We start from the raw sequence: 27485 nt of genomic DNA, 5'->3' as shown, positions 1-27485 counted from the left end.
TAGGATGGAAAGACTGCTGCATGGGGAACACAAGATTTATGATAGCATTCCTTGATTCATCTATTTACTTGTTAAGCACGATTAAAATAGCCATCCCCAAGTCCTTCATAAACAATTTAAAACATAAAAAGAGCCAACCCCAAGTCCTTCATAAATTCTTCACTTTCGAATAGGGCAAATGTTTGACGAGAAATAGTTTCCTGAGTCGGTAGTTAAATATATATATATATATATATATTTAGATATAGATGCATTCAGCTCGACATTAAAAGGCATCAATAGAAAACAGCAAATCACTCTAAGAACAATAGGGTTACAACAATTTTCAGTAAGTAGTCATTGATAATCACATCAAAGCTTTTGTTTCAGGTTTATGGAACACTCGAGAACTTGGGGAAAAGTTGTGTCTAAGAAACATTGCAGTCTACAACTGAAAAGTCACTACTTCCCCAAACTCAAATACACCGCTGGTATCAATAGTCTCTCCACTGGCTTTGATTTCGGTCTAAAGTAACTCCAATCTCCAATCTTCACAGCAAATTATTCCACTTCACCCAAGTAATCATCAATTTCAGCTGGTGTCAATACCCTGCAACACAATAAATTTCCCAATGTATGATTGTCAGCAGATCTGAGTAGATCCATATGCGCGCGGACATCACTCTGATTGAAACATATCTTTAAATCAGATAGATCTAAGCTTTTTTTTTTTTTTTGTTGGGTTATGGAAATTATCTTGTGGTCGAAAAATATTCAGAATTTTCCAAGTCAGATTCCTATTGAACAACCCTATGATCTAGTTAAATGTGCCTCTCAAGTCAGAAGACCAGAGGATTTCACGTTCACAAATAAATAGGGATAGACAAACAAAACAAGTCCCACTAAATTAGGTTAAATCAAAGCTACAAGATGTAAAACACAAAATAGAAAGAAGTTGCACCTGAACTTTTTGTCTGCGCCAATTATGCCAATTTCAATATTTTTGCCAGATATTTGTCCCTCAAACCTGGAAGACACGGGAAAAACAAAGAATTTCATCAAAAAAAAGAAAGAAATTTCTTAGACACAAGAACTGATGTTGTATTCACCCATTTCATATTGGTACTGGTACATGTACAAAATATATATAAATAGAATGTATATAATATGTATACTATTAAATAAAACATGGAAACACTTACAAGGTAAATACAAAGGAATTAGGCAATAAAAACCTATTATCAATATTACCTTCTGAGGCCCCCCCCTTTTTTTTAAACTTAGTAACTTCCAGAGCATTTCCGGCAATGCTCTACAAGGTAATATGTTAAAAAAGAGGTCTAGGAAGGCATTTGTGGCTGCAAAAGAGCCTTTTTCACAATTAATGCACAAAAAATGAAGCCCACCCACCACCAATGTAAATTATATGTTTGATGCCACCGGGTGCAAACTCTGTGTGTGTGTGTGAGAGAGAGAGATGAGAATGAAGGATACTAGAGTTGTCTCATTTAAAGTTCCTTTTTTCTTCCTTTTTTGGGTAAAATAGAAGATATGTAACCTGCATGTAAATGTCCAGCTCATAGTTTAGAGATGTATCGTTGGTAATTGCACAAAGATCCCCACTATCAATTTCTCTTAGACAACTAAGATGGTGTGGACCTTGAATAGTCCTTATCTAAATGTAATCAACCAATCTTTGACACATTCCTTCTCCAAAAACTCTAGCTCCAAAATACTAGAGCCTGATACGTATTATTCTGTGGTGGGGGAAACTTAATTTGAGAGAAAAACGAAACAGCAAATAGACATGAAATGTCTTTTGGACCTAACGGATGGTAAAATTAAAAAAAAAAAAAATCAAAGTGACTTGCTCCTACCCTTCCTTCAGAGTCAATATGGCTGTGTGGACAGCATCATCAAGCTCCATATCCTCAGTGTATCTGCAAAATGAGCAATCAACTCTTGAAACAAGGGAAAAGATCTTAATGTGCGGTAAAACAAAATGTCATCTTCAATTGAAAATGTTATTAGAAGTGTTCACAGTTATGTTATAGAATTCTTTGCACATTTTATATGACAAATCATGAGAAAGATCAGTTATGCCCAGTATCTACAGAAGTAAAAACTACAGAACTAAATGGACAACACTGAACTCCGTATGCAGAATTGTCATCAACGATCAAAGCTTACCTCTTCTCAAGAAAAGTCTTTGCATTAGAAACATTCTTCCCCATAGCAGACGCTTTCCAGGAAAAATATGAACCCGATGGATCCACCTATTTTAATTGAATCAAACAACAATTTTAATTTCTTCCTTTATTTTCTCTTATGTATGGTAAACCAAAGTAATTCATTTAAATAATTTCAAGCGCATGAAAAAGAGACTCAAGTGCAAGCTTATCATGGACACAATTGCAGGACAGATAGAAAAAAGCACAACTAGTTTTCTGGGGAAATCCATTTAAATTTAGACAGAATAAATTATCAAAGAATAGTTTTCAGTTTTCATTCTGAAGTGAAAAAATCATTAACTTGGGTAACGAAATTATGAACTTCCAACAGGTTACATTGGTATCTTCAAGAACCGAGGAAGTATCAATTCATGTTACCAGTAACCGAATATTTGTTCTTAGCTTATTTCATGCACAACACACACGCACATGTATGTATATTGCAGTACACAATCTTGTTGAGTTCAGTCCCTAATGCAGAAGCAAGACAAAGCAATACAACCTAAATTGCAGTTAATAACAGGGATTGAAAAGCATCAGCAAAAAAAGTTCCATTCACATAAAGCATATCAATATACCTGGAATAATTGTGGACCTTTATCGTCAAATCCAGCAACTAGAAGGGACACTCCAAATGGCCTGACACCACTATAAGGACAAAACAAAAATATCAAAATTCAAAAGACAATAAAGGGGAAAAAGGAAAAACCATAAAGCAATGAGTGGTCCTGTGCGTAAACTCTAAACCCATCCAGATTCAACACATTTTAGGTTCACTTGATTATTAAAGGTTTTGTTTTTGTTTTTGTTTTTCTGTGAGGGATTATTACAGGTTTATTTACTATGAAGATCCACCCAGTTGTCGCCAATGTAATTTCTGTAGAGCTGTAAGTTGTGAACATATGCCTTCAGGAGCAGTTTTCTTCCAAATCAAACTCAGGCTCAGATTAGATACACATGGATTTTTCACTTAGAAATATACCCTAAATCGTAGGGTTATTTTGAAAATAGTAACACCCTCAAAATTCATAATTAAATTTCAGCACTTGGTAATATTTGATGCTTTAAAAGATAGACTCCTAAAATAAAGGAGAAGCTACTGTTCTAGCAAATAACTGACTTGGATATTTTATTTTTACTATATCACCTTAAGTTACATAGATTAATGGTTAGAAAATTCAAGTGGTAAGGAAGACAAATTGCCGAACAGAAAGATTAGATGTAGCTATTGGGACTTCTCAAAGTAGAGGAGTCTGCTTGCCGAGAACTCAAAGCAGGCACTGTAAACTTTTCCTTTAATCATCCACTATATATCCCCACATCTGCAGTCCCCATTTTTCAAGGATCAGAAGGAAGGGAGAAGATGTGTCATGCAACATATTTCTAATACTACGAGTATCCTAGGTACAATGCAAGAGTAAATAAAAACAACCCACCCTTATTGTAAAAGTTTATTGAAAAATATATCTTAAAAAGAAATCCATAATTACCCAGATTGAGTGAACTCCTGCATAACAGCAGCAATTTCCCTTACAAGCTGAGTGACAGGGATTGGTTCCTGCAATGTTCCAGTACCATATAAGATCAAAGCCATACTTTCCCAAAACATCCATAACAGAATGTGAAAAAAGTGAATAGAAAGAAAAAAAAAACATGAGATTTTTAGTAATGAACGAAAAATATCTTAAAAGGAACATCTAATCAGATTATAAAAACCAACCATACTAAGCAAATCCTGCTTAACAAGATGAACGCAAGCAATCATTTATCATTTTCATTTTATTTCAACAAAGCCTTTCATCAAAATGCACTTTCTATATCCTTTTTTCTAGTCTACATCATGCAAATAAAGATACTATATATTTCTGCTTACTTTTTACTTGACAAAGAGTTATGCATAAGAAGCGATAAAAACATTTTTTGTGCTAAATGATGGAACAAGGATTTAAACCAAAGACCAATTGCTAACTATTGCAAATGCGCCACAAATAAGATTGAAACAATGGAATTCCTTACAATCCTAATTCCTAAGTTCCAAATGCAAGATATCATTAATGCCATTACTAATCCATCTGGTCAGGTCAAATATTATAATTATAAATGGAAAACAGGCGTGGAGTATTGATCAGTTGACTTAGAGATTGAATTAACATATATTGAGCTAAAAGAAAAACCTTACTTTATATAGCCGGTGATACTGCTCAGCCTGCTTCCTACTTTTTCGAACCAAAACCCGAAAGTCAGGACCCATGCCACTGAACAACAAAGCAAATTTTCCACAAAGCTCAATTGCAATGAAGAAGGATTATGGAGACTAATAAAGAAAGCTACTTCCAATAATGGAGCCCTCTTCTCTGTATAATTTCTCTCAAAGTAGCCTTCAACAATTATTCGGTTTCAGTGTACCCAGTAGAGAAGTGATTTTGGACAAGCTGTCATTAGCCTTCAGGATTGAAAATTATAAAAAACCTGATGTACTTAACGAATCTCAAATTTATGGGTTGAAGCACATAAGTTCCTCTCACACGAGAATACATTAAAATCACATAGCAGCCAGCAATGAAAATATTTTCCTGAAAACTATATATTTTATCAGTCTGCCAAATTGAATGTATGCTTTTGGTAGAAAACTGACTAATGTCAGCATAACTCAACAATCCCTCATTGCGCCACTTACAATCCTTGATGACAGTTGCACTCTATAACCTAAAAAATCTTAGAATCAAAGGATGCATAACTCACCAATGGAAACGCTTCATTTCTTTATTGAAATATATCTCATCCCATTCTCCTATCAAGTCTTTAATACACCAAGTATTGTTTTCCTATATATGCACAAAAGATTATTGTTTCCCTTAAAACATCATCCTCACTTCTCTCAAGAAGCTGGTTTGTCTAAAAACTCACTAGTTCACTTTGTGTGTGGTTCCTGACAACTCATGATGTCTTTCACCTTCTAAAATACATTTGAAACTAATAGCCATACAATTCCATAATCTGAGGCATTTAATAAAGCACATAGATTCACACATGACTATATTGAAGTCAAAATGATTCAAGCATGTAGTGTGAAACACACCTATAAACAACACCGATATTTGGTGTTAATATCTGAATTTTCTGTACCTGCAACCAAGTAAAACAAAGATCCGAAATGCATCAAATTTTCAATAATTTAAGTAACAGTAACCAGCTAGCTTGAGATTAAATAATTCAATGAGAATGGATTACAATAAAAGCACCAACACAAGCAATAGCATGAAAGCTGAGAAAATAGGCAGCAAAGACACACGGCATATGGCCAGGGATAGAATAGGGAACTTATATAATTAAGGCACGATCACCAACAAAATGGGAGGCAAAGTAAGAGCAAATAAAAACTCACCGATGCTTCATCAACAAGTATAGATGGCAATTTCTTCTCTGTTGCAATGACAACACCATTTGCAGCTGCAAGAATCAAATAAATGGACTTAAAAACTACAAAAGCTACAGAAATTACATAAAAAAACTAATGATCTGCATGACACCATAACATACTGAATATAATATTTCAAAATATATTATAATATCTTTGTTTAAATACTAATTTAAAATGTTCCCATATCGAAATAATTTTCAATATATATATAAAAAAAACATCACATTTGAATTTCTTTTTCTAGTACTACACATTCTCGCCCGTTGGCGATGAGTGTTTCCTGGTTTTAACAAGAATATTATCACTAATCAAATGGATTCAGCACATAACAACACAAATGCTTGAGGCAGCAGGATAAGAATTATTAACAGATCCAGAGATAGCAATCAACACCTTTAATTCCGAGAGATGTTTGTCCAGAGCCAACAGCTGTCAGAGCATGTTCTATCTGAACAAGTTTTCCAGAAGGACTGTCGAACATAGAAACAGAATAATAAGACATGTGTCTGTGTGTTATTGCATCGTCATGTAAGCAAAATTCCATCAACCATACCTAAAAGTGGTCAAAGAGAATGAGTATTGACTATCGCCCATGATTTTGTAGAAGAAGCTGGCCAAAAACCAAAAAAAAAAAAAAAGAATTTGACAATTTATGAATTTTAACCGTGCACGATGGCCTATGAATACACCTAGCAATTAGCAAAATATCAGAAATCCTACACAGTGCAAAGAAAAGCAAAACCGTTGAATCAATTCATGATTACAGCAATGCCCAGAACACAAAAATCGCAGACAATAGACCAAAGCTGAAGAACATTTTCAGCTTAGCCCTTCATAATTGATATAGAGGAATGAAACTAATTAATAGTCGACGGATCAAAGCTTGGCTCCGGAATCGACACTTTTTTCGAACACTATGAGCACCGACCAGAATGTACCTTAATTAACCAGAGTGAGAGCAAGCTCGAACCTCAGATGTATGTCCGGCAAAATTGATCTTTGCTTTTTCTTCAGGGGTATTCGTCGGGGACAAGAAAGCGTAATTGCAATTGGGTTGGGCCTTTTAGGTTTAATGCTTTTTACAAAAGTTTCACGTTTTTGGTAGGAAAGAGGGCTAAGCCCAGTAGTTAAAACAAATTACTCAAAAAGGGGATTGAGGTCCAAGTACATCAGAAGCAACTAAACTCCTAACAAAGCCAGGAGCAACAGCAAATAAGGAAGAGTGGGCCATGTACAAAAGTTAAATTGAACTGTAGCCTATATAAGCTTTTGCAGTAATTAAATAAGCCCAATTATTCTCACTCAGGCCTCGGTTGGCCCACTCCATATGATTTTAGCCAAATTTTCATTTCCTTCAAATATTAAAAGAGTTTGGGAAATTTAATTATTACCCCTAATTAATTCGAATGCCAAGATTCATCAATAACTCAACATCTAGGGTGTTTATATCTATTTTCACAAATTACGATTTTATCTGTTCTTATATTCTGCTTAAAATAAATATTATTAATCAATTTTATAAACCAATGATTACCACATAATATAATCAATTATATCAATCATTTTTTCATAATGAATTTTTTTTCACAAATATCTAAAGTCAGAAATAAAGGTTAGGCTTGAAAGCCCTATTTAAATAAAGATTTGGGTTTTAAAAATAATTTTTTTTAAAATAACCAGACTTGAAGGTTTGACCCTAATAAACCCTGTAAAAAAAGATTCTACACGCATTTGAAACCAAGGACCTGCTCTATTAGGTTTGACCCTAATAAGCCCTATTATATTATTATTAATTTTTTTTGTGGAATATACATTTGAAACTAAGGACCTGCTCGTTTAAAGCCTTGATCCTACACACATTATATTATTATTAATTTTAATTTATTTTAAAATTAATTTAATATAATTTAATAAATATCATTGTATAGTATAAAATTTTTAATATTTTTTATTTTTCTATGATAATTATGTTTGTGTATTTATAAAAAATAAACTATTTTTTAATTAAGATTTAAATTTTATTACTAGATTTTTAAATGTGTGTTGTTTAATTTCTAAAAGATTATGAAGATTTCAAATTTTTTAATTTTAAAATATTTTAATTAATTTATAGTGCTTAATTTTACTTTAATTTTTTAAAAAATTTCAGAACAAGGCTTGTGGCCTTGGCCTTGAGTCCTTCAAATAAGGACCGAGCCTGCCTGTTTTTCAATTCTATAAATATCCAAACAAATTCAAAGTTTAAGGTAATTTATAGTGAAGTATTAAATTCTTAGAACATTGATGTTTTTCAACTCGTCCAAAGTGCCTGGACAATTGACATTCTAGAATAAACTGCCCCCCCCAACAAAAAAAACATAGTGATAACAAAAATCAAGACACCAATAAATTTATGCACAAATTATGGGAACATTTTAGCACTGCATAGTATTGATTGTAATGAAAAGGAATACTGCAAAAAAGGTTATGCATTTCCATGGTTTGAAAATACTCATTGCCACAACACAATTTGCTAAAATATCTCGCAGTTTTGACAGAAAATGTGGGAACTTCTCACCGGGTTTGTTGATCCCCTGTGGAATTTTGAAAATGTTGCCACAGTTTTTCAACTAATCATGGCTAATCCAGTTTTTTTTTTTTTTTGGTGTAGTGAAAATATCATCATGAGAAAATTTTAAAACTTTTATTTCAATCAACATCTATATTTTCAGTAGAAGTAACCTAAAGAATATTGATTTGAAAGAGACTTCATACTTCTTAAATAAGTTAGAGCGTTCAAACTTTGTGGATAAGAACCATACTAATAAAGATATTTAGGTTACACAATGTTTAAATCTGGATAAGTTGGTAATACCAAATACTAGATAGCTTGTTATCAAATTGGAAGTAACTAGGAAAACAATTATGGTAGAGAAGGAATATCAATTTTCATTTACTTTCGCGTGCTTTATTGAAACGTTAATTTCATGAAGTCATCACTCTTTGCCTTTGGAGGACATTTCTTTGCGATGTTACTGGAGAAACAAGGAAGATACATGAAAGCAAAGCATTTCTCAAATGAAAATATGGAGAACATAAATGAACACTTTTGCTAGTAAGATATAAGCATCGAAGATACATGTCAATCTCATAAATTAACCGTTGGAATTTCGTACTAAAGCATAAGCACCTCTAATGGTTTCATCTTGCTCTTACGTTTGAAATAGACAAACCATTCACTGAATGAGTTTCACAATCATTAGGATTTTGATGTTTCTTGTTGATCTTCATTCCACAGTAAAATGCTGGTCTTTTTGGGAAAGGAAGTGAAACAGCTTCATTTGTCAACAAGGCTATAACATCAGACATGGATGGACGATCTTCTGCACTTTGTTCTCCACATAGAAGTCCAACGTGGATACATCTTAATACTTGATTTGGATTGCGTGAATCTCTTAAAGTGGGATCAACCAAGTCTAGACCCTGACCTTCTTTCCATAGTTCCCAAGCCTGAGAGATGCAGAAAGATATGAAAAGTTATATTTGTCTAAAAATTTATGGTATGGGTAAAACTAGATTGATAAATTACTGAAAAATTTCTGCAGATGCTCTCCAACACCAAATCATGTTTGTAGAAGAAAGGGTAGGTGGGACCTAGTGGAACCCATCCAAGTGGGTCCCCCCCCCTCTCTATTTGCCTCTCTCACTAGAGACTCTTCGAAAAGGCAGAAAATCACAACTCTCCTGGAACATACCTTTCCTATTAGATTTAGTGGATGTTGGGCATTGTAGAAGCTGTTGTTTCTTCTACCACTAACTATTTCAAGTAGCAAGACTCCAAAACTATAGACATCTGATTTAGTAGAGAAAACACCTTCCATGGCATACTCAGGTGACATATAACCACTGCATAACATTATGATAAATAAAATGTGTTTCAAGGCAGAAATATTATAAAAATGCAGCTACAAGAAGATATGAATTTGCTGCATAAATGTACTCACTATGTCCCAACAATCCGATCTGTATGTACATTTGATTCTTGTGTAAAAATTTTGGCCATACCAAAATCTGAAATTTTAGGATTCATATTGCCATCAAGAAGAATGTTACTAGCTTTCAAGTCTCTATGAACTACTTTTAGTCTTGAATATTTATGAAGATAGAGTAATCCTTGAGCGATTCCCTCAATTATGTTGAAACGCCTTTCCCAATATAGTGAATTGCTCTGAGCAGAATCTTCTCAAGAAAAACATGAATGTGAGCAGTGCTCAAGAAGTTTAAAAATAATGAAAACCAAATTTTCCTTGGAAGAAAAGTACTTGTTTTCTCACCAAATGTAAAGAAGTCTAAGCTTTTATTAGGCATGAACTCAGATTAACATCCTCTCTTCTCCATGAATGCAGCAACCTAACAACTGAACAAGATTCATATGTTGGAGTTCAGATATTAGAATTAGTTCATTTTTAAACTCAATTACTCCTTGCGCTGAACCCCTTGAAAGTCTTTTTATGGCTATTTCTTCTCCCATTGGCAATAATCCCTAAAATGATTTTCAGCAAGTTATCAGTCTCATCAGGTACTAATCACCAGAAAAAGTTCAAGAACATTTTTGGGAACCACCTTATATACAGGTCCAAAGCCTCCTTTTCCTAGCATGTTTTCTGGTGAGAACCTGTTTGTTACTTCCATAATTGATTCATAGCTGAAAATTCTTAAGTTTGCCTTCTTTACGTCACTCTGAATATCTCTATCAGAAGATAATAAGTTACGAAGTTCTTTCTCCTCTCTGCTTCTTCCATTATCTGTTAGATATGATTCAATGTCATTGCTTTAAAGAAGAATGATGTTCATATAACATTACACTCAATTTCAAAAATTTTCTTTGTAAGTTTATGGATACATATACCTTGAACTTCATCTGTTTTTATCCCCCTTCTTAGGTAGCAAATTCCAAGGAAGACTATGATCAGAGCTGCTGCCAAGGCAGGACCAACTATTTTCCACTTCTTCATAACTGCATTACATAAGCAATCATCAAGTGTTGGCTGGAATGTTTCATGAGTAGCTTTACCTTATCTAAGCTATACTTTTTTAAAGATTTCTTCAGTGTCTTTTCATAAGTAGTTCTACTTTTCCCACTCCGCATGGTCAAGCATAGCTTGTTTTATATCAAAATGATATGAAAAGTTGCATGGAAGATGTTTTTAAGAACTTAGGCATCAAAGTACTTAAGACAAAATTTATAGATTGAAACACTGGAGGCTTCAACCAAAGCTTTCCTCAACTCTGGAATCTTGTTCTGTTCTAACATGGATTGCTTAGGTAGAAGTTTAGTTTCAAAAGTGAGAGTGAGATTAAGACAACAAGAACAGCCTTTTTTTTCAATAAAAAAGTTAGGAGATTCTAAACTATCTTGAGTTGTTTCCATACCTTCATGATCTAATTCATGTCGTTCTAAGATGTTAATTCTATAGTCCCTAGAGAAAACACTTGCTATCTCCAAAGGCCCATTGTAATGTATGCATCCAGTTCCATTTCTGAACAAAGTTTTGAACCCAGTGCAAGTACAGTTGGTCCAGCAAGCAGCCTTGCAATCACTTTCACCAATACTAACGTTTGTGTCTGTCTTAAATGATCTAGTATTCTTAGATAGATAATCAATATATCCAATCTTGATTTGGAATGTATCACCAGGTTTCCTACAGGTTGGTAGCTCCCATTTTTGACAACCACCAACATTGTTGTAACCATAGCAGGTATCAGCCCTAGCAATGGAATAATCACTTCCTCTTGTGTCCAATAACTGACCATTATGAAACAGCACCCACTGTGATTCTTCATATATACTTCTGTAACTAAAGGACTCTTCCTCCTCATTCGAGACAATGATGTATTCATAAAACTGCTGAACTTCTTCAGGTATGTTCACAAATCTCTTGTTTTTCAGCACTCCACTTACCCAATATATCTGCCCTTGCCTCTTTATGATCAATTGCTTTTGTCTTGAGTCCCACTCAAGTGTAAAGGAACCAGAACCTGGGGCGGCATCAGAAATGGATGCTGTCACAGACCAAGACTGACCAGTTCTGTGATTAAGTCCTAACTTCATGCCTGGCAGTAATATATCTGAAGGATGATCAAAACTCTGCCACAACACATGCTTTGAATCACCCTTGGGATGCAACTCTTGCAGGACCAAGTTTCCTGAATCTGATAAAGTGAGAATGGTATTGTTGGCAACTTCAGATTTGACAGGAGAATACAGAGTTATTGGCTTCCCGTTTTGACGGTTGATCGTGAGAGCACCGGAGTAATCCAAAGTAAGAATTCCAGAATTGTTTAAAATAGGGTCGTTTCTGTTTACAACCCAACTCTTATATTTATAACCATGGTTTTCAGAGTCTACGCGGCTTATAGCAAGGACGGTGAATGTATCAATTGGTTGAAAATTTAGATAGAACCTCTGGTTTAAGGAGTTTAGCCTGCTCGTGCTATCAAGCACATCGCCTGGCTTCAAACTATTTCTTCCTGCACCAAAGCTGGTTCTCCATGGACAAAACCATGAGAAAATAGGCAAGGTAACCATGATAGCCATTGAAGCAAATATACTGCAAAAGAATGCTTTGATTTTTCAGCAACCTGTGAAGAGTTTAAGGCTATTTGATCTTTGTAAGCAAGTTGGTGACTGTGTAGATGTGTTGGGGATATTCTAAGTAAGAGGATATGTTTGCATACACCGAGCTTGGTGTGTGTAGACCACCTTGTAAGCTATATGTATTCAGCCAGACTATTTACATATTCTTGGTTTTATTTATTTATAAGGCTTTACCTATTGATTTCTGTTAGGATGTCCAATATAATCATGAATGGCCTTGAGTTGAGGTGAGAAATTCAACATCAAATAGAACTGGGTTTAAATAAGTTAAAAGGATTCATAAACTGAGTTTTGAAGTTTTAAGGAAAAAAAAGAAAATAAGGAAAGTTCCTTGCTTCTCATAGAAGACAAGGTTTCCATGTGTTAAATGCTAGCTTTTACTATATATATATATATATATATGTATGTATATATATATTTTTTAAAAAAAAATCATTGGTTACGATTGTCATGACTTTATAAAGAGCATGACACTTTTGACCAGTTCGACATGCATGAATTTCAATTAGGTAAAGGGGGAAAATAGGAAAGATTCTTTTTTTTCCGTTTGATATAATGTGACTGTATTTGACGTGATCTTTATTTTAAGAATTACAAGCGGTAACATAACATAATTGAACTTGTGACCTAGCACTAACAAAAGTAAACGATGTATACAAACATATCCTCTTACTTAGATCACAAGCAATATAATACAGTTTGATGGAGAAAATAATCTCATTACGCTTGGTGTATGTATGTTTATCATTGTTCGATAAGCTATCATTCAATAAGACTAATTTAATTATCATTAGTATTAAATTATCATCCAATTATTTTCTGCATCCCTCTTAGGTAACGATGCCTCTTTATGATTGTCTATCTGTTACGGATGTGATAGCCAATGATCCATTGTAATACTAATGATAATTAAAAAAAAACTAAAATGATTGGCCAGTAAAATTTAAAATAAAATACTCTAAAAAATCCAATTATTGTCTATAGTAGCAGAAAATTCTTCACACTTTTTAAGAGACATCATCATGTTTTTTTCTCATCGTGGGTTGTGCTTTAGTCTTTTCAGGTCGTTTTGATTAGTTCTAAAATTGGTAGTGCGGAGATAATTTAATAGAATGGCATTAGTTGGACGGTGGAAAACATTTTCTTTCAACTTTAGGCTGCTTTTGGAAGGCATGAATAAGCCACCAATGGGTTACTTTACGAGGAACCATTATTTTTTCAACGCATGTGAATTATGATTGTTTTATCTTGCTCTTATGTTTGAAATAGACAAACCATTCACTGAATGAGTCTCAAACTCATGAGGATGAAATTTCTTAGTGAGCTTTTTTCCACTAGTCTTGTTGGGAAAGGACGTCAAGCAGTTTCACTTGCCAACAAGGCTGTAAAATCTGACGTGGTTGGAAGATCTTCTGCATTTTCTTCTACATATAGAAGCCCAATGTGGATGCATCACAATACTTGATCTGGATCACTTGAGTCTCTTCAAGTTGGATCAACCACGTCTAGACTCTAACCTCCTTTCTATAGTTCCCAAGCCTCAGAGATGTAGAAAATTTTACACTCCAAGCACAAAACAAAACAAAATGAAATAACAAAGTACTAAAAAATTGCAAAGGATTCTGATAGGGGTGTTCAGCTTATACCCATCCCGATTAGCCCGGTATTGTCCCGATCATATCAGGACGGGTCTCATCCTGGCCCAAAAACAATCAGGAAGGGACTTTGCGAGACGAGACAAGAAAAAAGTTCGGGACAAAACACGACACAGGATTACCATCGGGACGTCTCGTCCCGTCCTGAATATTATATATATATATATATAATTTTTTTATTTTAAAAATATGTATTAAATATATTAATTATATCAATTATAATTTCACTACTTGCAATTCTTATATAAAACTAAAGTTTTTTATATTGATAATTTTAATGATATAAAGTAAACATGGTAATATCTTTCTTTATAGTATTTTAATTATATTAATATAATTTATTCTTATGTCTATATATTTAATAACTTTTATTTATAGTGTATTTCTTATTTTATTTTTGAAAGAGTAATTAGCTTAGTATATCTCAACTAAAGTAGAAGAACAATCATTTGATGTTATACTTGGCTTGTCTATTGTTACTACTCTTATAGCCTAAAGATCACTTGTAATTGCTATCATAATGTGTAGTTGTGATTAATGTAGTTCAATAATTGACTTTAAATTGTTGTGATTTATGTACTTGTGTTATTTTAATTTTAAACTTAACAAATTATATAATTTAAAATTTTAACAAATGTTATTATTTAGATATTTCTCTATCATTGTCCGATTTATTAGCACGGTGGGACGTCCCAATCTCATCCTGGTCTTATCTTGATTCCTAACAGGACGGGATAACTTTCGGGACGGGACAGGATATGGGACTACAATTTGGTCCTAGACCTTTTTTTAGAAAAGGCACGGGACAGGGGTGTCCCAATCCCATCCCATCCCATAAACACCCCAAGATTCTGATAGATACTAGATAATATGGGATACTATGTAAAATATTGAGTAGTATGAGATGCTCAATAAGGTGTTTATGTAGGTTGGTTATCCCACTGTAATAACTAGCTTTTGGGATAAGGTTTTCTATCTCATTTAAGTACTCATCAATTGGTGTCAAAGTCAGGTTGTCGGTGGTTTTAGAGATGGCTACTCAAGGAGCAAGTTAATTGCCATGAAGTGCAATTGCTAGGATGTTGGCTTTCCATTAAGGGCCAATTGATGGAGACTTTATAGTATAGGATACTAAGTTCCGCATTAAGTAGTATGAAATGTTTAATAGGGTATTTAAATGGGTTAGTTCTCCTATCTCGACAGCTAGTTTTTGATGTAGGGTTTCCCATCCTACTTAGATAACCATTAAATTCTTTATGATGTTGAAGTCCGATGAAGAAATCTTTAAAAACTAAAAAGAAGGAAAGGGTAAGGGTACCTTTGTAAGCAATCTGACCCTTGAGATATACCCTGGCCTTAGTAAGTCCTTGAAACCCAACTCAAAACTTTTTTTTTTGTTTAAAAAAACAAGAAGAAAGAGAGGGTAGGTAAGGTCTAATATTCTAATGGCCCATCCTAGTGGCCCCACCTCTCCTTTCTCTTTACCTCTCTCACTAGAAATTCAAAGGAGAATCCCTTCTCTTGGAATGGAAAGCATAACAGATTTAATTTTTAAAATTGGTACTTCTTCTACCATTAATGATTTCAAGTAGCAAAACTCTAAAACTATAGACATTTGATTTGGTAATGGCATACTTAGGTAACATGTATCTACTGTATGGCATGATAAAAAATATGCCATAAGGCTGGTATTGCATAAAATGAGCTTAATTCATTAGCCTATAATTCTTGACACATGAACTATGTTATGTACTAACTTGTATATAGATTGAATATATCATTTGTAAAGATTTTATATGTATGGTAAGACTATTTGTAATATATTAAAGGATTAAGGGTTGTTTTTGTCCTTGAACTATATATAAAATGTCACAAAGGATCCTAAATTAAATTATGGGTTAATTCTGCCCGTTAACTTTAAATATTTCCTTCCTCATCACCCTATTGTTTTCTCACCATTATAAAATATATTTTTATTATAAAATATTTGAGTTGAGGGATAAAAATGATCCTTAACCTGATAAAAATATAAAAAATAGTAGAACCCACTGTTAACTAATGGGCATTAAGTGTTTTTAATATCAGAGTGATGACAAAAAAAATATTTAAAGTTGAGGGACATAATTGATTTATAGTTGAGTTTAGAATCATTTGTGACCTTTCATGTACAGTTCATGGATAAAAATGACCCTTAACCCTATACTAAAGGCTTTTATGTCATGCATATTAATAAATATAAATTGAACTAACTATTTAGTCAATAAGTTAAATATCTTTAACATAGGATTATCATGAACAATTAACTATTTTTTAGTCATATTGACATGTGTTGTCTAATCCAGTAACTTGCTCTAGGTTAAATCTTTGGACAAAAAGGTCATTGATGGATTAACTAAACCATACATAACACAATAAGAAATATAATTGGATGCAATACAATTAACTTGTACGGGGGAAATAGATCGAATTGCATAATGCACATATTTGTTCTAGCCTAATAGGAAGAAATCCAATTTCTCTACTATCTCATTGATTTTAAGCCCTTTTTTTCGTAAACATGGAGAATTAAATCAAAACATAAACCAGTAGAAGATAGCCAAGCCTCTCTAGTTACAAAATCACAATTTTACTCACATACTTGGTGAATATGTAGTAAGTAGAGAGTTTTAAAAAGCACATGAACAAGCTAGGCAGTGGCACGTGGCACAGAGAGCAACATGCCACGGCATAGAGTATACCAGCCGTGGCACATTACTCTGTATCACAACACATGTTTGTTTTTTTTCAATCATTTTTGACTTCTTTCACTCCTCTAAGGTATCCCATGTTTTCAAAACTTATTCTTACACTGATATAAAAGATTTTGATCGATTTTAACTCATTTTTAATTAAAAAACTTGGGATTCCTTCTTTTGGATTAATCCTTAGTAATCACCCTTTGAGCTAATCCTCTAATTGCCATGAGTTTTATTTATTAATTGTGTTTACTGAAGTAAGAATGTTACACAATAGGGTGTGGTGTTGGAGAATTATACCTCTTTTGTGCCTTTTAAGGTATGGTATTGGGGATAATCTCCTTAGTGCCTATTGATGTGTGTGTTGGAGATATAGGACTCCTTAGTATCTATGTGATATGATTCTGGAGTTAACAATACTGCATTGTGTGTATTAGGGGAAACCATTATCCTGAAGTAAGATAGATCACTTTTGATCAAATGATTTTACCACTAAAGGTGAGCTTAGGGTCAATAAGTGTTACATTATCCTAAGGAGAGCTATGGTTTCGTGTTGGGGTGATTTAGCAGTTTGATTCGTAGTGATCATGTTATGTGATGTATATGTTGCTATTTGCTATAAAAGTGGAGAAAAGTGGCGAAACAAATATAAAAGTGAGGAAATGTTTGATATGAGTGATATTTGAAATGAAACATGTGATATGTTATATTAAACGGTATATTAAAATTTTTATCTCATCTCCATGGTTACATTTTTATAGGATAGAGTTGTGATCAGGGTAAGGGAAGAGAGTCTGGACTGGCATAGTAATGTTGTGGTTGTGAGACCCTTTTGAGTTTGTGTAATGAACTGACAACTTGTGTATATATATGTACAGAAGTTTCCATAGGGTTGCATCCATGCTTTAAGTAATGATTGTGAAATCTTAGCCTAATTGTGTATATATGTAGTGAAATGGATCAGGTGCTAAGATTTGTGTGAGTTTATGTGAAAATTGTAGTGATAATGGTGAATCTTAAGCCTATGTGCGAAATTATGATAAAATGAGTAATTTGATGCTAAGATGACATATAAATATGTTATGGATGTTATTATATGTGAATGTGTTAAGAAAAGGTCAAGTTGTGCCATAATGTGTCAAAATGTGAAAATTTATGAAATATAAAAAATTGACCATTGAGGGGTTAAATTTCATATATATATATATATGTATATGTATATGTATATGTATATATGTGATATATTATGGTTAATTAGGTGCAATAGGTTCTTTTGGACTTGATTCAAGGCTTTATGTGGTCTAATGAGAGAAAGGGATCGATTTGAGCGTTTGAGTGCGCAAAATTTTTAGAAAAAATGAGTTAATGCACCTAGGTGTCTAAATTTCAATTAGACCGTTAGATCATGTCTAAACCTATCTCATTAGCTAACTTATGAGATAAGCTTTGTGTGGGCACTTAAATCACTCCGATCAGACATTATATGTGAAAACAGCGCACGCTATAAGTACGTCATTTTGCTATCAAAATGACAGCAAAAATTTTGAACTGGCGAGCCACAGCGCATGGGTCTCACGTCACAATACATGTCACAGAAAGATTGATGTGTGGCTTTATGCCATATGCCACGGTATACGTATTGCACGCTACGGTGTATGACCTATTTTCTAACTTTATTTTGAGATTTTTAATGCATGCAATGATTGAGATTAATGTATATGGTATTTTTGCTGTGTATTGCTTTGATTCGTTATATTTTGGTGAATTTATTAAACAAGTCTTTGGTCAAAGCTTTTTCAAATAGAGTTTTTGATATATGTGGTAATTTAGTTCATCTTTTCCTGTACTAGGCGGATATGGCAGGAGGTTACAATATATACTATGTACCTTCAAAGCCCAAATTTCCTTCTCTTTAGTAATAGGCTGAGTAATACACATGTTAAGAATAGAATGATGGCAACAAGAGGAATTAGCAATTTGATCGCTTTTGCACTTGAATTTGATTCTTAGTGAGGCCCTATTGGCCATGAACTTGGGCTTTGGTACTGGGCTTCCTATATAATTGGAACAATATGTTAGAAGGAATTTTTAATTATTTGGAGTCTCAGTTCAAATCCTAATTATAGCCAAAACTAACTAAAGGAAATTGAGTGATATAATACAATCTGTTAATCACTACATACTAGCATCCGAATGATTCAACAAGATATTCATCACTATTATGTTTTGCCAACATCAAAGAAAAGAGTAATAAAGGTTTTGGCAAATGATTGTAGAAGTTTACCTTCCTATGTGCCTTGAAGTACTATTAAGGAAGTAAATATCAAAGAAACCATCTTCAGGGACATACATTTGTGATTGTGAGTTGTCATAGTAAAAGACACATCCAATTTTATTGTCATTGTAAGAAGTAAATCTAACACAGTAACAGTTGCTCTAGCAAGTAGCCTTGCAATCACTTGTGCTCAAATCCACATTTACAACAAAGTTGTAGGTGACTCCTAAATATCTTAGTTCAACAGACTTAAAGCTAAAGAACTCATCTTCATGCTTACAAGTTGTTTGATATCCATAACTAGCATCTTCCATTAATGTTATACCTACAACAGTTATCAGCATTCATAATCATGATTGTTCTTTCAAATAGCTACCCAGTACAATCAATTGACTACATTGCTGTTTGTTTATCTGACTTAATTGCATTATTTCTAACAGAGAATATGAGATACTCTTCATCTTTGTTTACAACAATTGTGAAGTTATACAAGCTTGGCTTTCTTTAATATGTTCCGGAACTTCCTATTTCTTAATACCCTGCTTGCTCAATAAAACCTTTTGATGAGGAACAAAAAAAAACTAGAAAACACTTCAATTTACATTAATGACACACAAAATTGGGACATCATTAAATATACAATAATAAAATGAGTATGAACATTATTCTCTACCCACCATTACCTACCCCCTTCCTCGAATGATCAATTGTCTTGTTCTAAGTTCCCATTCCAATATGAAAGGACCTAGAGAAGTCGATATATCAAGATAATGTGAAACTAAGGACCAATTTCTGCTAATTTTGTTGTTAAAGCCTAACCTCATTCTAGGGAGAAGAGTATCAGTGGGATGATCAAAACTTTGCCACAAGACAATGTTTGATTCATTTGGGCGGTGTTGTTGCAGCACAAAGTTATCTATATTCAATAAGGTGGTAATGGTGTTATTGATGAGATCTTGGGCTTGATCTGTAGGAAGAGAGTAGAGGATGGTTGGCTCTTGACCTTGGTGTGTAATTTTCAACAGGCCAAAATGATCCAAAGTTAAGCTTTTGAAGAAGCATAGAGAATTTGATCATATAAGGGGCGTATTGGCAATCCAAACCTTTGTTTCAGAGAATAGATTGTAGACTAGCAAATAATGGAGCCACTATTTAATTCCATAAAACCCATGCAACATGATTCATATAAGGGGCAAATTCTGGGGTTCGGGTGATTTAGCTTATCCCTTAGCTTCAAATGGTTACTTGTGTCCTATGCATAACAAGTTGTTCTAAATAAATCCAAGTTGCCCAATACAAGAATAAACAAAACTACAAGTTTACTAATTATAGATATGATAGAAAGCCTTGGGTAGAACTGGCTACATATAAGGATCTCATAAAGCTACTAGATGATATTCATGGAGGTCATGTTGGTTATTTGTTAAGTTGGTTCTATTCTCATCCTAGTCATTTTCTACTGCCTTGGCGGAAACTGACAAAGCCTAAAATTGATAGCGACAAAATCATATCAGTTTAAACCCTTAAAAACTAAGATTAAGGACTTCACAGTGTCTCAGGTCCCATCCTTGTAGTTTCTTTGTTGTAAATATCATTCTTCTTTTAAGTTGAGTCTCTCTAGAAGAACTTAAATGACAATAAACTAAGTAATGCCTGTTTAAATTAATTAAGTGAGTCCTTGCACATGTTTAGTTTGAAATAAAATTTTCCTATTAATATAAACAAATTTAGGTTTGGGATTTTCAAAACAAACATTTAAATATTACGTCCCTAGTTCTGTCTATATCACATATTAAACACGTGATTCCAACTAGTATGGACGTTTCTTTCACGTACAGACGTTTCAACAAGAGGGTTGACTGATTCAATGTCCCCCAACCTCTAAAGTTAAAAGTTTATCACTTGTTTCTTTCTTCTATGGACATAAACTCCTATTTCAATACCAAATTATAATACAATTTAAAATAAAATTACACATATTAATAAAATATAATGATACTTTACAAACTTACTTTTTTATAATAAAATTATAAACTTTTAAAAATGTCTTTATACACTTAATTATTATACCATAATATCATTTCAAATATAATATTAGAAAAGTATTATTAATAAAATATTATTTTTTTAATTTGTCTTATATTTGGAATAAAAAATTCCTTCCTTTATAATTTTTTTAAAAATTATTCTGATTTATATATAAGTTTAAACAAAATGAGTATAACAGTAAATGACCATGAATTATGTTAATTATTATAAAATTCCTAATAATGTTATGTTTGGATGCATATAGATTTATATTTAGATTTAAACCAAATTTATTATTTGAGTAATTAAAAATTTATGGATTTGACCAAAATCCAAATTCTACCTTAATATATTTGTAATTTAAAATTATTTTTAAAACTCTATTATTTCAAATTTTACCTAATCTCTTTGTAATTTGATTGGTCTGCCGGAGGAGCCAAATGGGGCCAAATAGCTAGCAGCGACAAGGACCAATTGTCATTGCAGATTGAGACTAAGCGGTAGACTTTCACCATGGCTAGATCATTAGCTCCAATTGAGACTGAACGGATGCCTTCCACCAGGGTCAAATGACCAACTTTCACTGAATCAAACTGTCTGTGTTAGCATCAACTGGGATCGAACGGCCAATTTCACTGTGACTGGACCATCGATGTTGACTGGGAGCAGATGATGGGCTTCTACTAAGATCGGATAGTTGGCTTTCACCGAGATTAAGCCATTGGCATTGATTAGGACCGAACCATTAATGTTCCAATAATGGTGGAAGTCGCTGTCCTAATCATAGTGGGAGCTGGCCATCTGATCCTAGTTGCAGGTGACTATCTAGTCTCGATTGGCGCTTGTGATCTTGTCCCAATTAGCGTTAGCAGTCTTGTCCTAATCGGTGTTGGCGGGTTAGTCTTGATGGAAGTTGGTTGTTTAATCCTAGTAGTCACTGGTGATCTGGTCTCGATGGAAGTCTGCCGTTTAGTTCCAATCAATGCCAACAATTTAGTTTTGATAGAAGTTAGCTTTTTGGATTGCCAATATCATCAACATTACTTTTAAATTCAAACGTGAAACTTAAAACTTGAGATTTTAGTTATGATCCAAACAAAATATTTCAAAATTATAATTTAAAATTTTTATATTATACAAATAAAAAATTTAAAATTTATAAAATTTAAATATAAGACTTTAAATATAAAATTTTAAATTAAAATTTTTAATTTAAAGTCATCTATCCAAGCGTAACTTGAGAAACAAACACCCAAATTGGCGCTGCTTCAGCTCGCGTCGTCAGGCAACGGCTCCGACCCCAAACCCGATGCGAATAGAAGCGCCGTTTGCCAAGAATATCATAAGTCCTAACGTAACCATTTCATTTTTCTTTTCTTTTTTTCTTTTTATAAACCATTTCATTCCTTATAGGTGGAGCTATATTTTGATTTTCCCATTCCCAATACGCGTGGAGACATTACAGCATAGCTTCAGTGTGGCCCCCGATTCCTATCAACGGTAATAGAAATTAATTCTTTGCTTTTAGTTCCTAGCAATTAAAATCCCTTGATTAAAATAATTAATGCCACAAATTTGTTACAGAAAATGACATAGTAGAAAATTCACAACATAGCCACAACTTTCAATAACAAGATTTTAAAATCAGATTCAACATTAAACTAAAAAATATTGGTTTAGGATTACCTTGATCTATGTAGTCAAACTGTATATGAATAATTTAATATTTTTAAGATAATAAATATAAATTATAAATTAAATTCATTAATAATGATAAGACTAATATTTAAATGAGAATATTTATTTAAAAACAGAAAATTTATAATTTTCTTTTAGTTTTTTAGAAATTAATAATTTATTCATTTTTTAAAAGAATAATTTACATATTTCATTTTTTAGTACAGATAGTATTTAATAATAATAATAAAAATAAAAATATCATCTGTACGATCGTATATGAATTTTTACATTGCTTATTGCCCAATTAATAAATAGTAAATAGTAAAAAAATAATGCTTTGTCTCCCTCCATTTCAAATCTCGACCCTTTTTCAATATAATAATATTAAAATTGATGGCAGGCGGAGAAGAATGACGGTGACTCTACCAACGTCTAGTATCAAAAGGCAAAACCTAGCTTCATTTAATCGTCTTCTCACCTCCTCCTCTTTTCGCCGCCGTGTGCTCATTGATTAAACTGCCACATTTCGTTCGACTTTCAGCTCTTCCGATGACTTCATCTGCTCTCCTCCATCTGTTTTTTTCCCCCCGGATCATATTCCCTGAACCGATTAAACCTTGATCAATACCCTAAACTCCCTGCCAAAAAAAGAAAAAGAAAACCCTAAATTCCTTTATTCTATATCTATCTTGCTCTGATCAGTCCGACTTTACTTAATTCCTCCAGTTTCCATCTGACTCGCCGCCGCCACGAGAGTAGCCAGATCCACGATCACCATAACCGCCGTCGCTGCCGTATCATCCACCACCGTTCCGGTAGTATCCACGCTCGCGGAGTCACCGCCTTTCCGTATCCACCTCCACCATCGATATGCCCACTCCCGCCGCCGCCGCCGCCTGTTCCGCGAGGCTGAGCTTCGTTCACTGCAATGTTCCGGCTACCAAGGTTCTGACTGTTAACGTCGTCGATCGCATCGACCCCTCATCGACTGTTTTGAGGAGAACGTCGCAAATCCGAACCCTCTTAACCTTCCGGTCTCGCGATCGTTGATAACCTTCGATTCGATAATGTCGCCGAAAGGAGCAAAGGCCTTGCTGAGGGCGTCGTTGTCTCTCTTCCGTTATTCTTCAAGGGCTCGAAAGTATGCTGTCTCATTATTAGTAGTTTTTTCTCATGCCATTTACCTCAATCTTGAAATTCTAGTTATATTTATCGTTTGATTACGGAATTAGGCCATGAGTTGGTGAAAACAACAAAACGGCAGCAAAAGATGGCAGTGGCTAGGCAGACCGAGGCCAGACATTGCGTCGCTTCTCCCATCTCTTCAAGATGTCAAGGTACGTAATTGTCGTTTATTGCTCACAACACCCATAAGTGATATATTATTTCTCAAATTTCTGCTGATCTTCTTTTCTTTTAAAGTTTAACTTCACATTTTTACCCTCGGACCGTCACCTTCTGAATGATTGACTACTTGATTCAGAACTCCTAGTGAATATAATATGTCATTTGCTCTCATTTTCCTAGTGTTATGACATTTTATGATTTATTGTTTCGAAAGGATGGTTAATCTGTTGATTGCTGGGTGGGGTTGTAAATATCTGTCAGCATCTATGTGTTACAGAACCAATACATCATATCTTATGGTCAATGTCATATGTTGTATTATGTTGTTCCCTACTTCTTATGTCAATCTAAGAAGAAAGAATTTCTCGGTTAGAAGATACGATTATATTACTGTCCGTGAAATTGTTTCTCAGCCACATGCTTGATACATTAAAATGACTCTACATAGCTTCCTTTTTTAGATAACCATCACACTGCTCTTCTCTATTACCATGTGGGAATTGAGGAAACCACACACACATGTACCATAACTTACTCACACACCACATATATAACTCATTGCATTAATTTCTTCCCCCTCCATATGGTTTTTGTTGATTTTTTCTTCTTTAAATCTTTTTTTAAATATAAGAACATTTTTTTAATCTTTGCAACTTCCTATTGTTTATCTATATTTTAGGTTCAAACTTGATTTTTTTTTATTTAGCTTAATAAGTCTTTGAAAAATGCTTAATACTTTATATTTTTCTTGATATTCTTCTCAATTTTTAAATAAAAGTCATCATTATGAATAATTAATCATGTATTCATAAAAAATGTATGATATTTTCAAACATTTATTGTATTTTCTTTTAAAAATATATTTTGGATGTGGGATTTGAGGAAATCACCATGCATACACCATATATAACTCATTGCATTCTTTCTATTTTTTTCCCCAGTTTTACAGCTTTTTGTTAAATATAAGCTCATCCTTTAATCTTTACACCTTCTATTATTTATTTATATTTTTGTTTAAACTTGGTTTTTTTTAATTTAGCCTAAATATTTCTTCAAAAAGTTTTAATGCTTTGTATTGTTCATGATATCTCTCTCAATTTTTAAATAAATTCATCGTTTATGAATATTGTTAGTCATATATTCATCAAAAAGTGCATCATATTATCAAACATTTATAGTATTTTCTTTAAAGGAAATATATTTTTTATGTTAGACTTGATGAAACATCTATGAGCACATACCATATATAACTCATTGCATTTTTGTCCTTTTCTTTTCTCATGCTTTTGTTGATTTTTTTCTTACATTTTAAGCTGTTTTTAATATAAGCACATTTTTTTTAATCCTTACACATCCTATTATTTATTTATATTTTTTGATTAAATTAGATTTTTTCAGATGACACATGAAACATGTCTTCAAAGGTATTTTTACCTTACATTTTAAAGCTTTTTTTTAATATATAATATTTTCACTTCCTATTTTTTATCTAAAATTTGTTTGAACTAATTTTTCTTATTTCGAAGAAATTAGGTGAAATATGTCTTAAAAAAGTGATGAATGCTTTTCTTATTTTCTTACATTTTAAAGCTTTTTTTAAATGTAAGCACATTTTTTTAATCTTTACACATCCTTTTATTTATTTATATTTTTTGATTAAATTAATTTTTTTTTTCAAATGAAACATGTCTTCAAAGCTATTTTTACCTTACATTTTAAAGCTTTTTTAATATATAATATTTTCACTTCCTATTTTTTTATCTAAAATTTTGTTTTGAACTAATTTTTGTTATTTTGCAGAAATTAGGTGAAATATGTCTTAAAAAAGTGATCCATGCTTTGCTTATTTTCTTAAATTTTAAAGTTTTTTTTTTAAATAAAGCACATTTTTTTAATCTTTACACATCCTATTATTTATTTATATTTTGTTTAAATTAGATTTTTTTTCAAATGAAACATGTCTTCAAAGGAATTTTTACAGTACATTTTAAAGCTTTTTTTTAATATATATATTTTCACTTCCTAATTTTTTATCTAAAATTTTGTTTGAACTAATTTTTCTTATTTCGCAGAAATTAGGTGAAATATGTCTTAAAAAAGTGATCAATGCTTTTTCTTATTTTCTTACATTTTAAAGCTTTTTTTTAAATATAAGCACATTTTTTAATCTTTACACATCCTATTATTTATTTATATTTTTGATTAAATTAATTTTTTTTTCAAATGAACATGTCTTGAAAGCTATTTTTCCCTTACATTTTAAAGCTTTTTTTAATATATAATATTTTCACTTCCTATTTTTTTTATCTAAAATTTTGTTTGAACTAATTTTTCTTATTCGCAGAAATTAGGTGAAATATGGCTAAAAAAAGTGATCAATGCTTTTCTTATTTTCTTACATTTTAAGCTTTTTTTAAACTATAAGCACATTTTTTAATCTTTACACATCCTATTATTTATTTATATTTTTGATTATTAATTTTTTTTTCAAATGAAACATGTCTTCAAAGCTATTTTTCCCTTACATTTTAAAGCTTTTTTTAATATATAATATTTTCACTTCCTATTTTTTTATCTAAAATTTTGTTTGAACTATTTTTCTTATTTCGCAGAAATTAGGTGAAAGATGTCTTAAAAAAGTGATCAATGCTTTTCTTATTTTTTTACATTTAAAGCTTTTTTTAAATATAAGCACATTTTTTTTAATCTTTACACATCCTATTATTTATATATTTTTGATTAAATTAAACCTTTTTTCAAATGAAACATGTCTTCGAAGCTATTTTTACCTTACATTTTAAAGCTTTTTTTAATCTATAAGCTCATTTTTTAAATAATTTCGCTTCCTATTTTTTTTATCTAAAATTTTGTTTGAACTAATTTTTCTTATTTCGAAGAAATTAGGTGAAATATGTCTTAAAAAGTGATCAATGCTTTTCTTATTTCTTACATTTGAAGCTTTTTTTAAATATAAGCACATTTTTTTAATCTTTACACATCCTTTTATTTATTTATATTTTTTGATTAAATTATTATTTTTTTTCAAATGAAACATGTCTTCAAAGCTATTTTTTACCTTACTTTTAAAGCTTTTTTTAATATATAATATTTTCACTTCCTATTATTTTTTTTATCTAAAATTGTGTTTGAACTAATTTTTGTTATTTTTTGCAGCAATTAGGTTAAATATGTCTTAAAAAAAGTGATCCATGCTTTGCTTATTTTCTTAAATTTTAAAGCTTTTTTTTTAAATATAAGCACATTTTTTTAATCCTTACACATCTTATTATTTTTTTTATATTTTGTTTTAAATTACATTTTTTTTTCAAATGAAACATGTCTTCAAAGCTATTTTTACCTTACATTTTAAAGCTTTTTTTAATATATAAGCTCATTTTCTAAATGATTTCGCTTCCTTTTTTTTTTTATCTAAAATTTTGTTTGAACTAATTTTTCTTATTTCGCAGAAATTAGGTGAAATATGTCTTAAAAAAGTG

The 27485-nt window shown here is 32.2% G+C and overlaps 2 protein-coding genes and 1 pseudogene across 3 annotated transcripts; all 3 read right to left on the bottom strand.

Annotated features, from left to right (window-relative positions):
- Positions 1-277: 277 nt before the first annotated feature.
- LOC129316879 (proteasome subunit alpha type-2-A-like) lies at positions 278-6672 on the bottom strand. 2 transcript variants are annotated; one of them, XM_054961254.1, is made up of 12 exons: positions 6570-6672; positions 6185-6241; positions 6025-6101; positions 5596-5660; positions 5290-5336; positions 4390-4465; positions 3701-3768; positions 2789-2858; positions 2170-2255; positions 1857-1919; positions 941-1006; positions 278-589 (listed from the first exon to the last, which is right to left on the bottom strand). In XM_054961254.1, the coding sequence occupies exons 2-12, from the start codon at positions 6223-6225 to the stop codon at positions 541-543; spliced, it is 708 nt and encodes a 235-aa protein (XP_054817229.1). In that variant the 5' UTR covers positions 6226-6241; positions 6570-6672; the 3' UTR covers positions 278-540. The 2 variants fall into 2 exon arrangements, with proteins under 2 accessions (XP_054817229.1, XP_054817230.1); XM_054961255.1 differs by lacking the exon at positions 6570-6672 and adding an exon at positions 6352-6553.
- A 1952-nt stretch (positions 6673-8624) lies between these two features.
- LOC129316878 (G-type lectin S-receptor-like serine/threonine-protein kinase CES101) lies at positions 8625-12364 on the bottom strand. The gene is given in 8 exon segments (XM_054961253.1): positions 8625-9120; positions 9366-9516; positions 9615-9849; positions 9945-9985; positions 9987-10153; positions 10234-10415; positions 10520-10627; positions 11044-12364. Coding segments are annotated over 8 exon segments (2358 nt in total). The 5' UTR covers positions 12209-12364; the 3' UTR covers positions 8625-8811.
- A 10990-nt stretch (positions 12365-23354) lies between these two features.
- Positions 23355-23961, bottom strand: LOC129316730 (glycine-rich RNA-binding protein 1-like; annotated as a pseudogene).
- Positions 23962-27485: the final 3524 nt, after the last annotated feature.

This window comes from Prosopis cineraria, unplaced genomic scaffold (genome assembly GCF_029017545.1).
Source record: "Prosopis cineraria cultivar Desert tree isolate PC_DT_omini unplaced genomic scaffold, ASM2901754v1 PC7, whole genome shotgun sequence".
Taxonomy (NCBI): Eukaryota; Viridiplantae; Streptophyta; class Magnoliopsida; order Fabales; family Fabaceae; genus Prosopis; species Prosopis cineraria.
The sequence above is the reverse complement of the archived record's forward strand: the minus strand, read 5'-3'. Positions and strand labels throughout refer to the sequence as shown.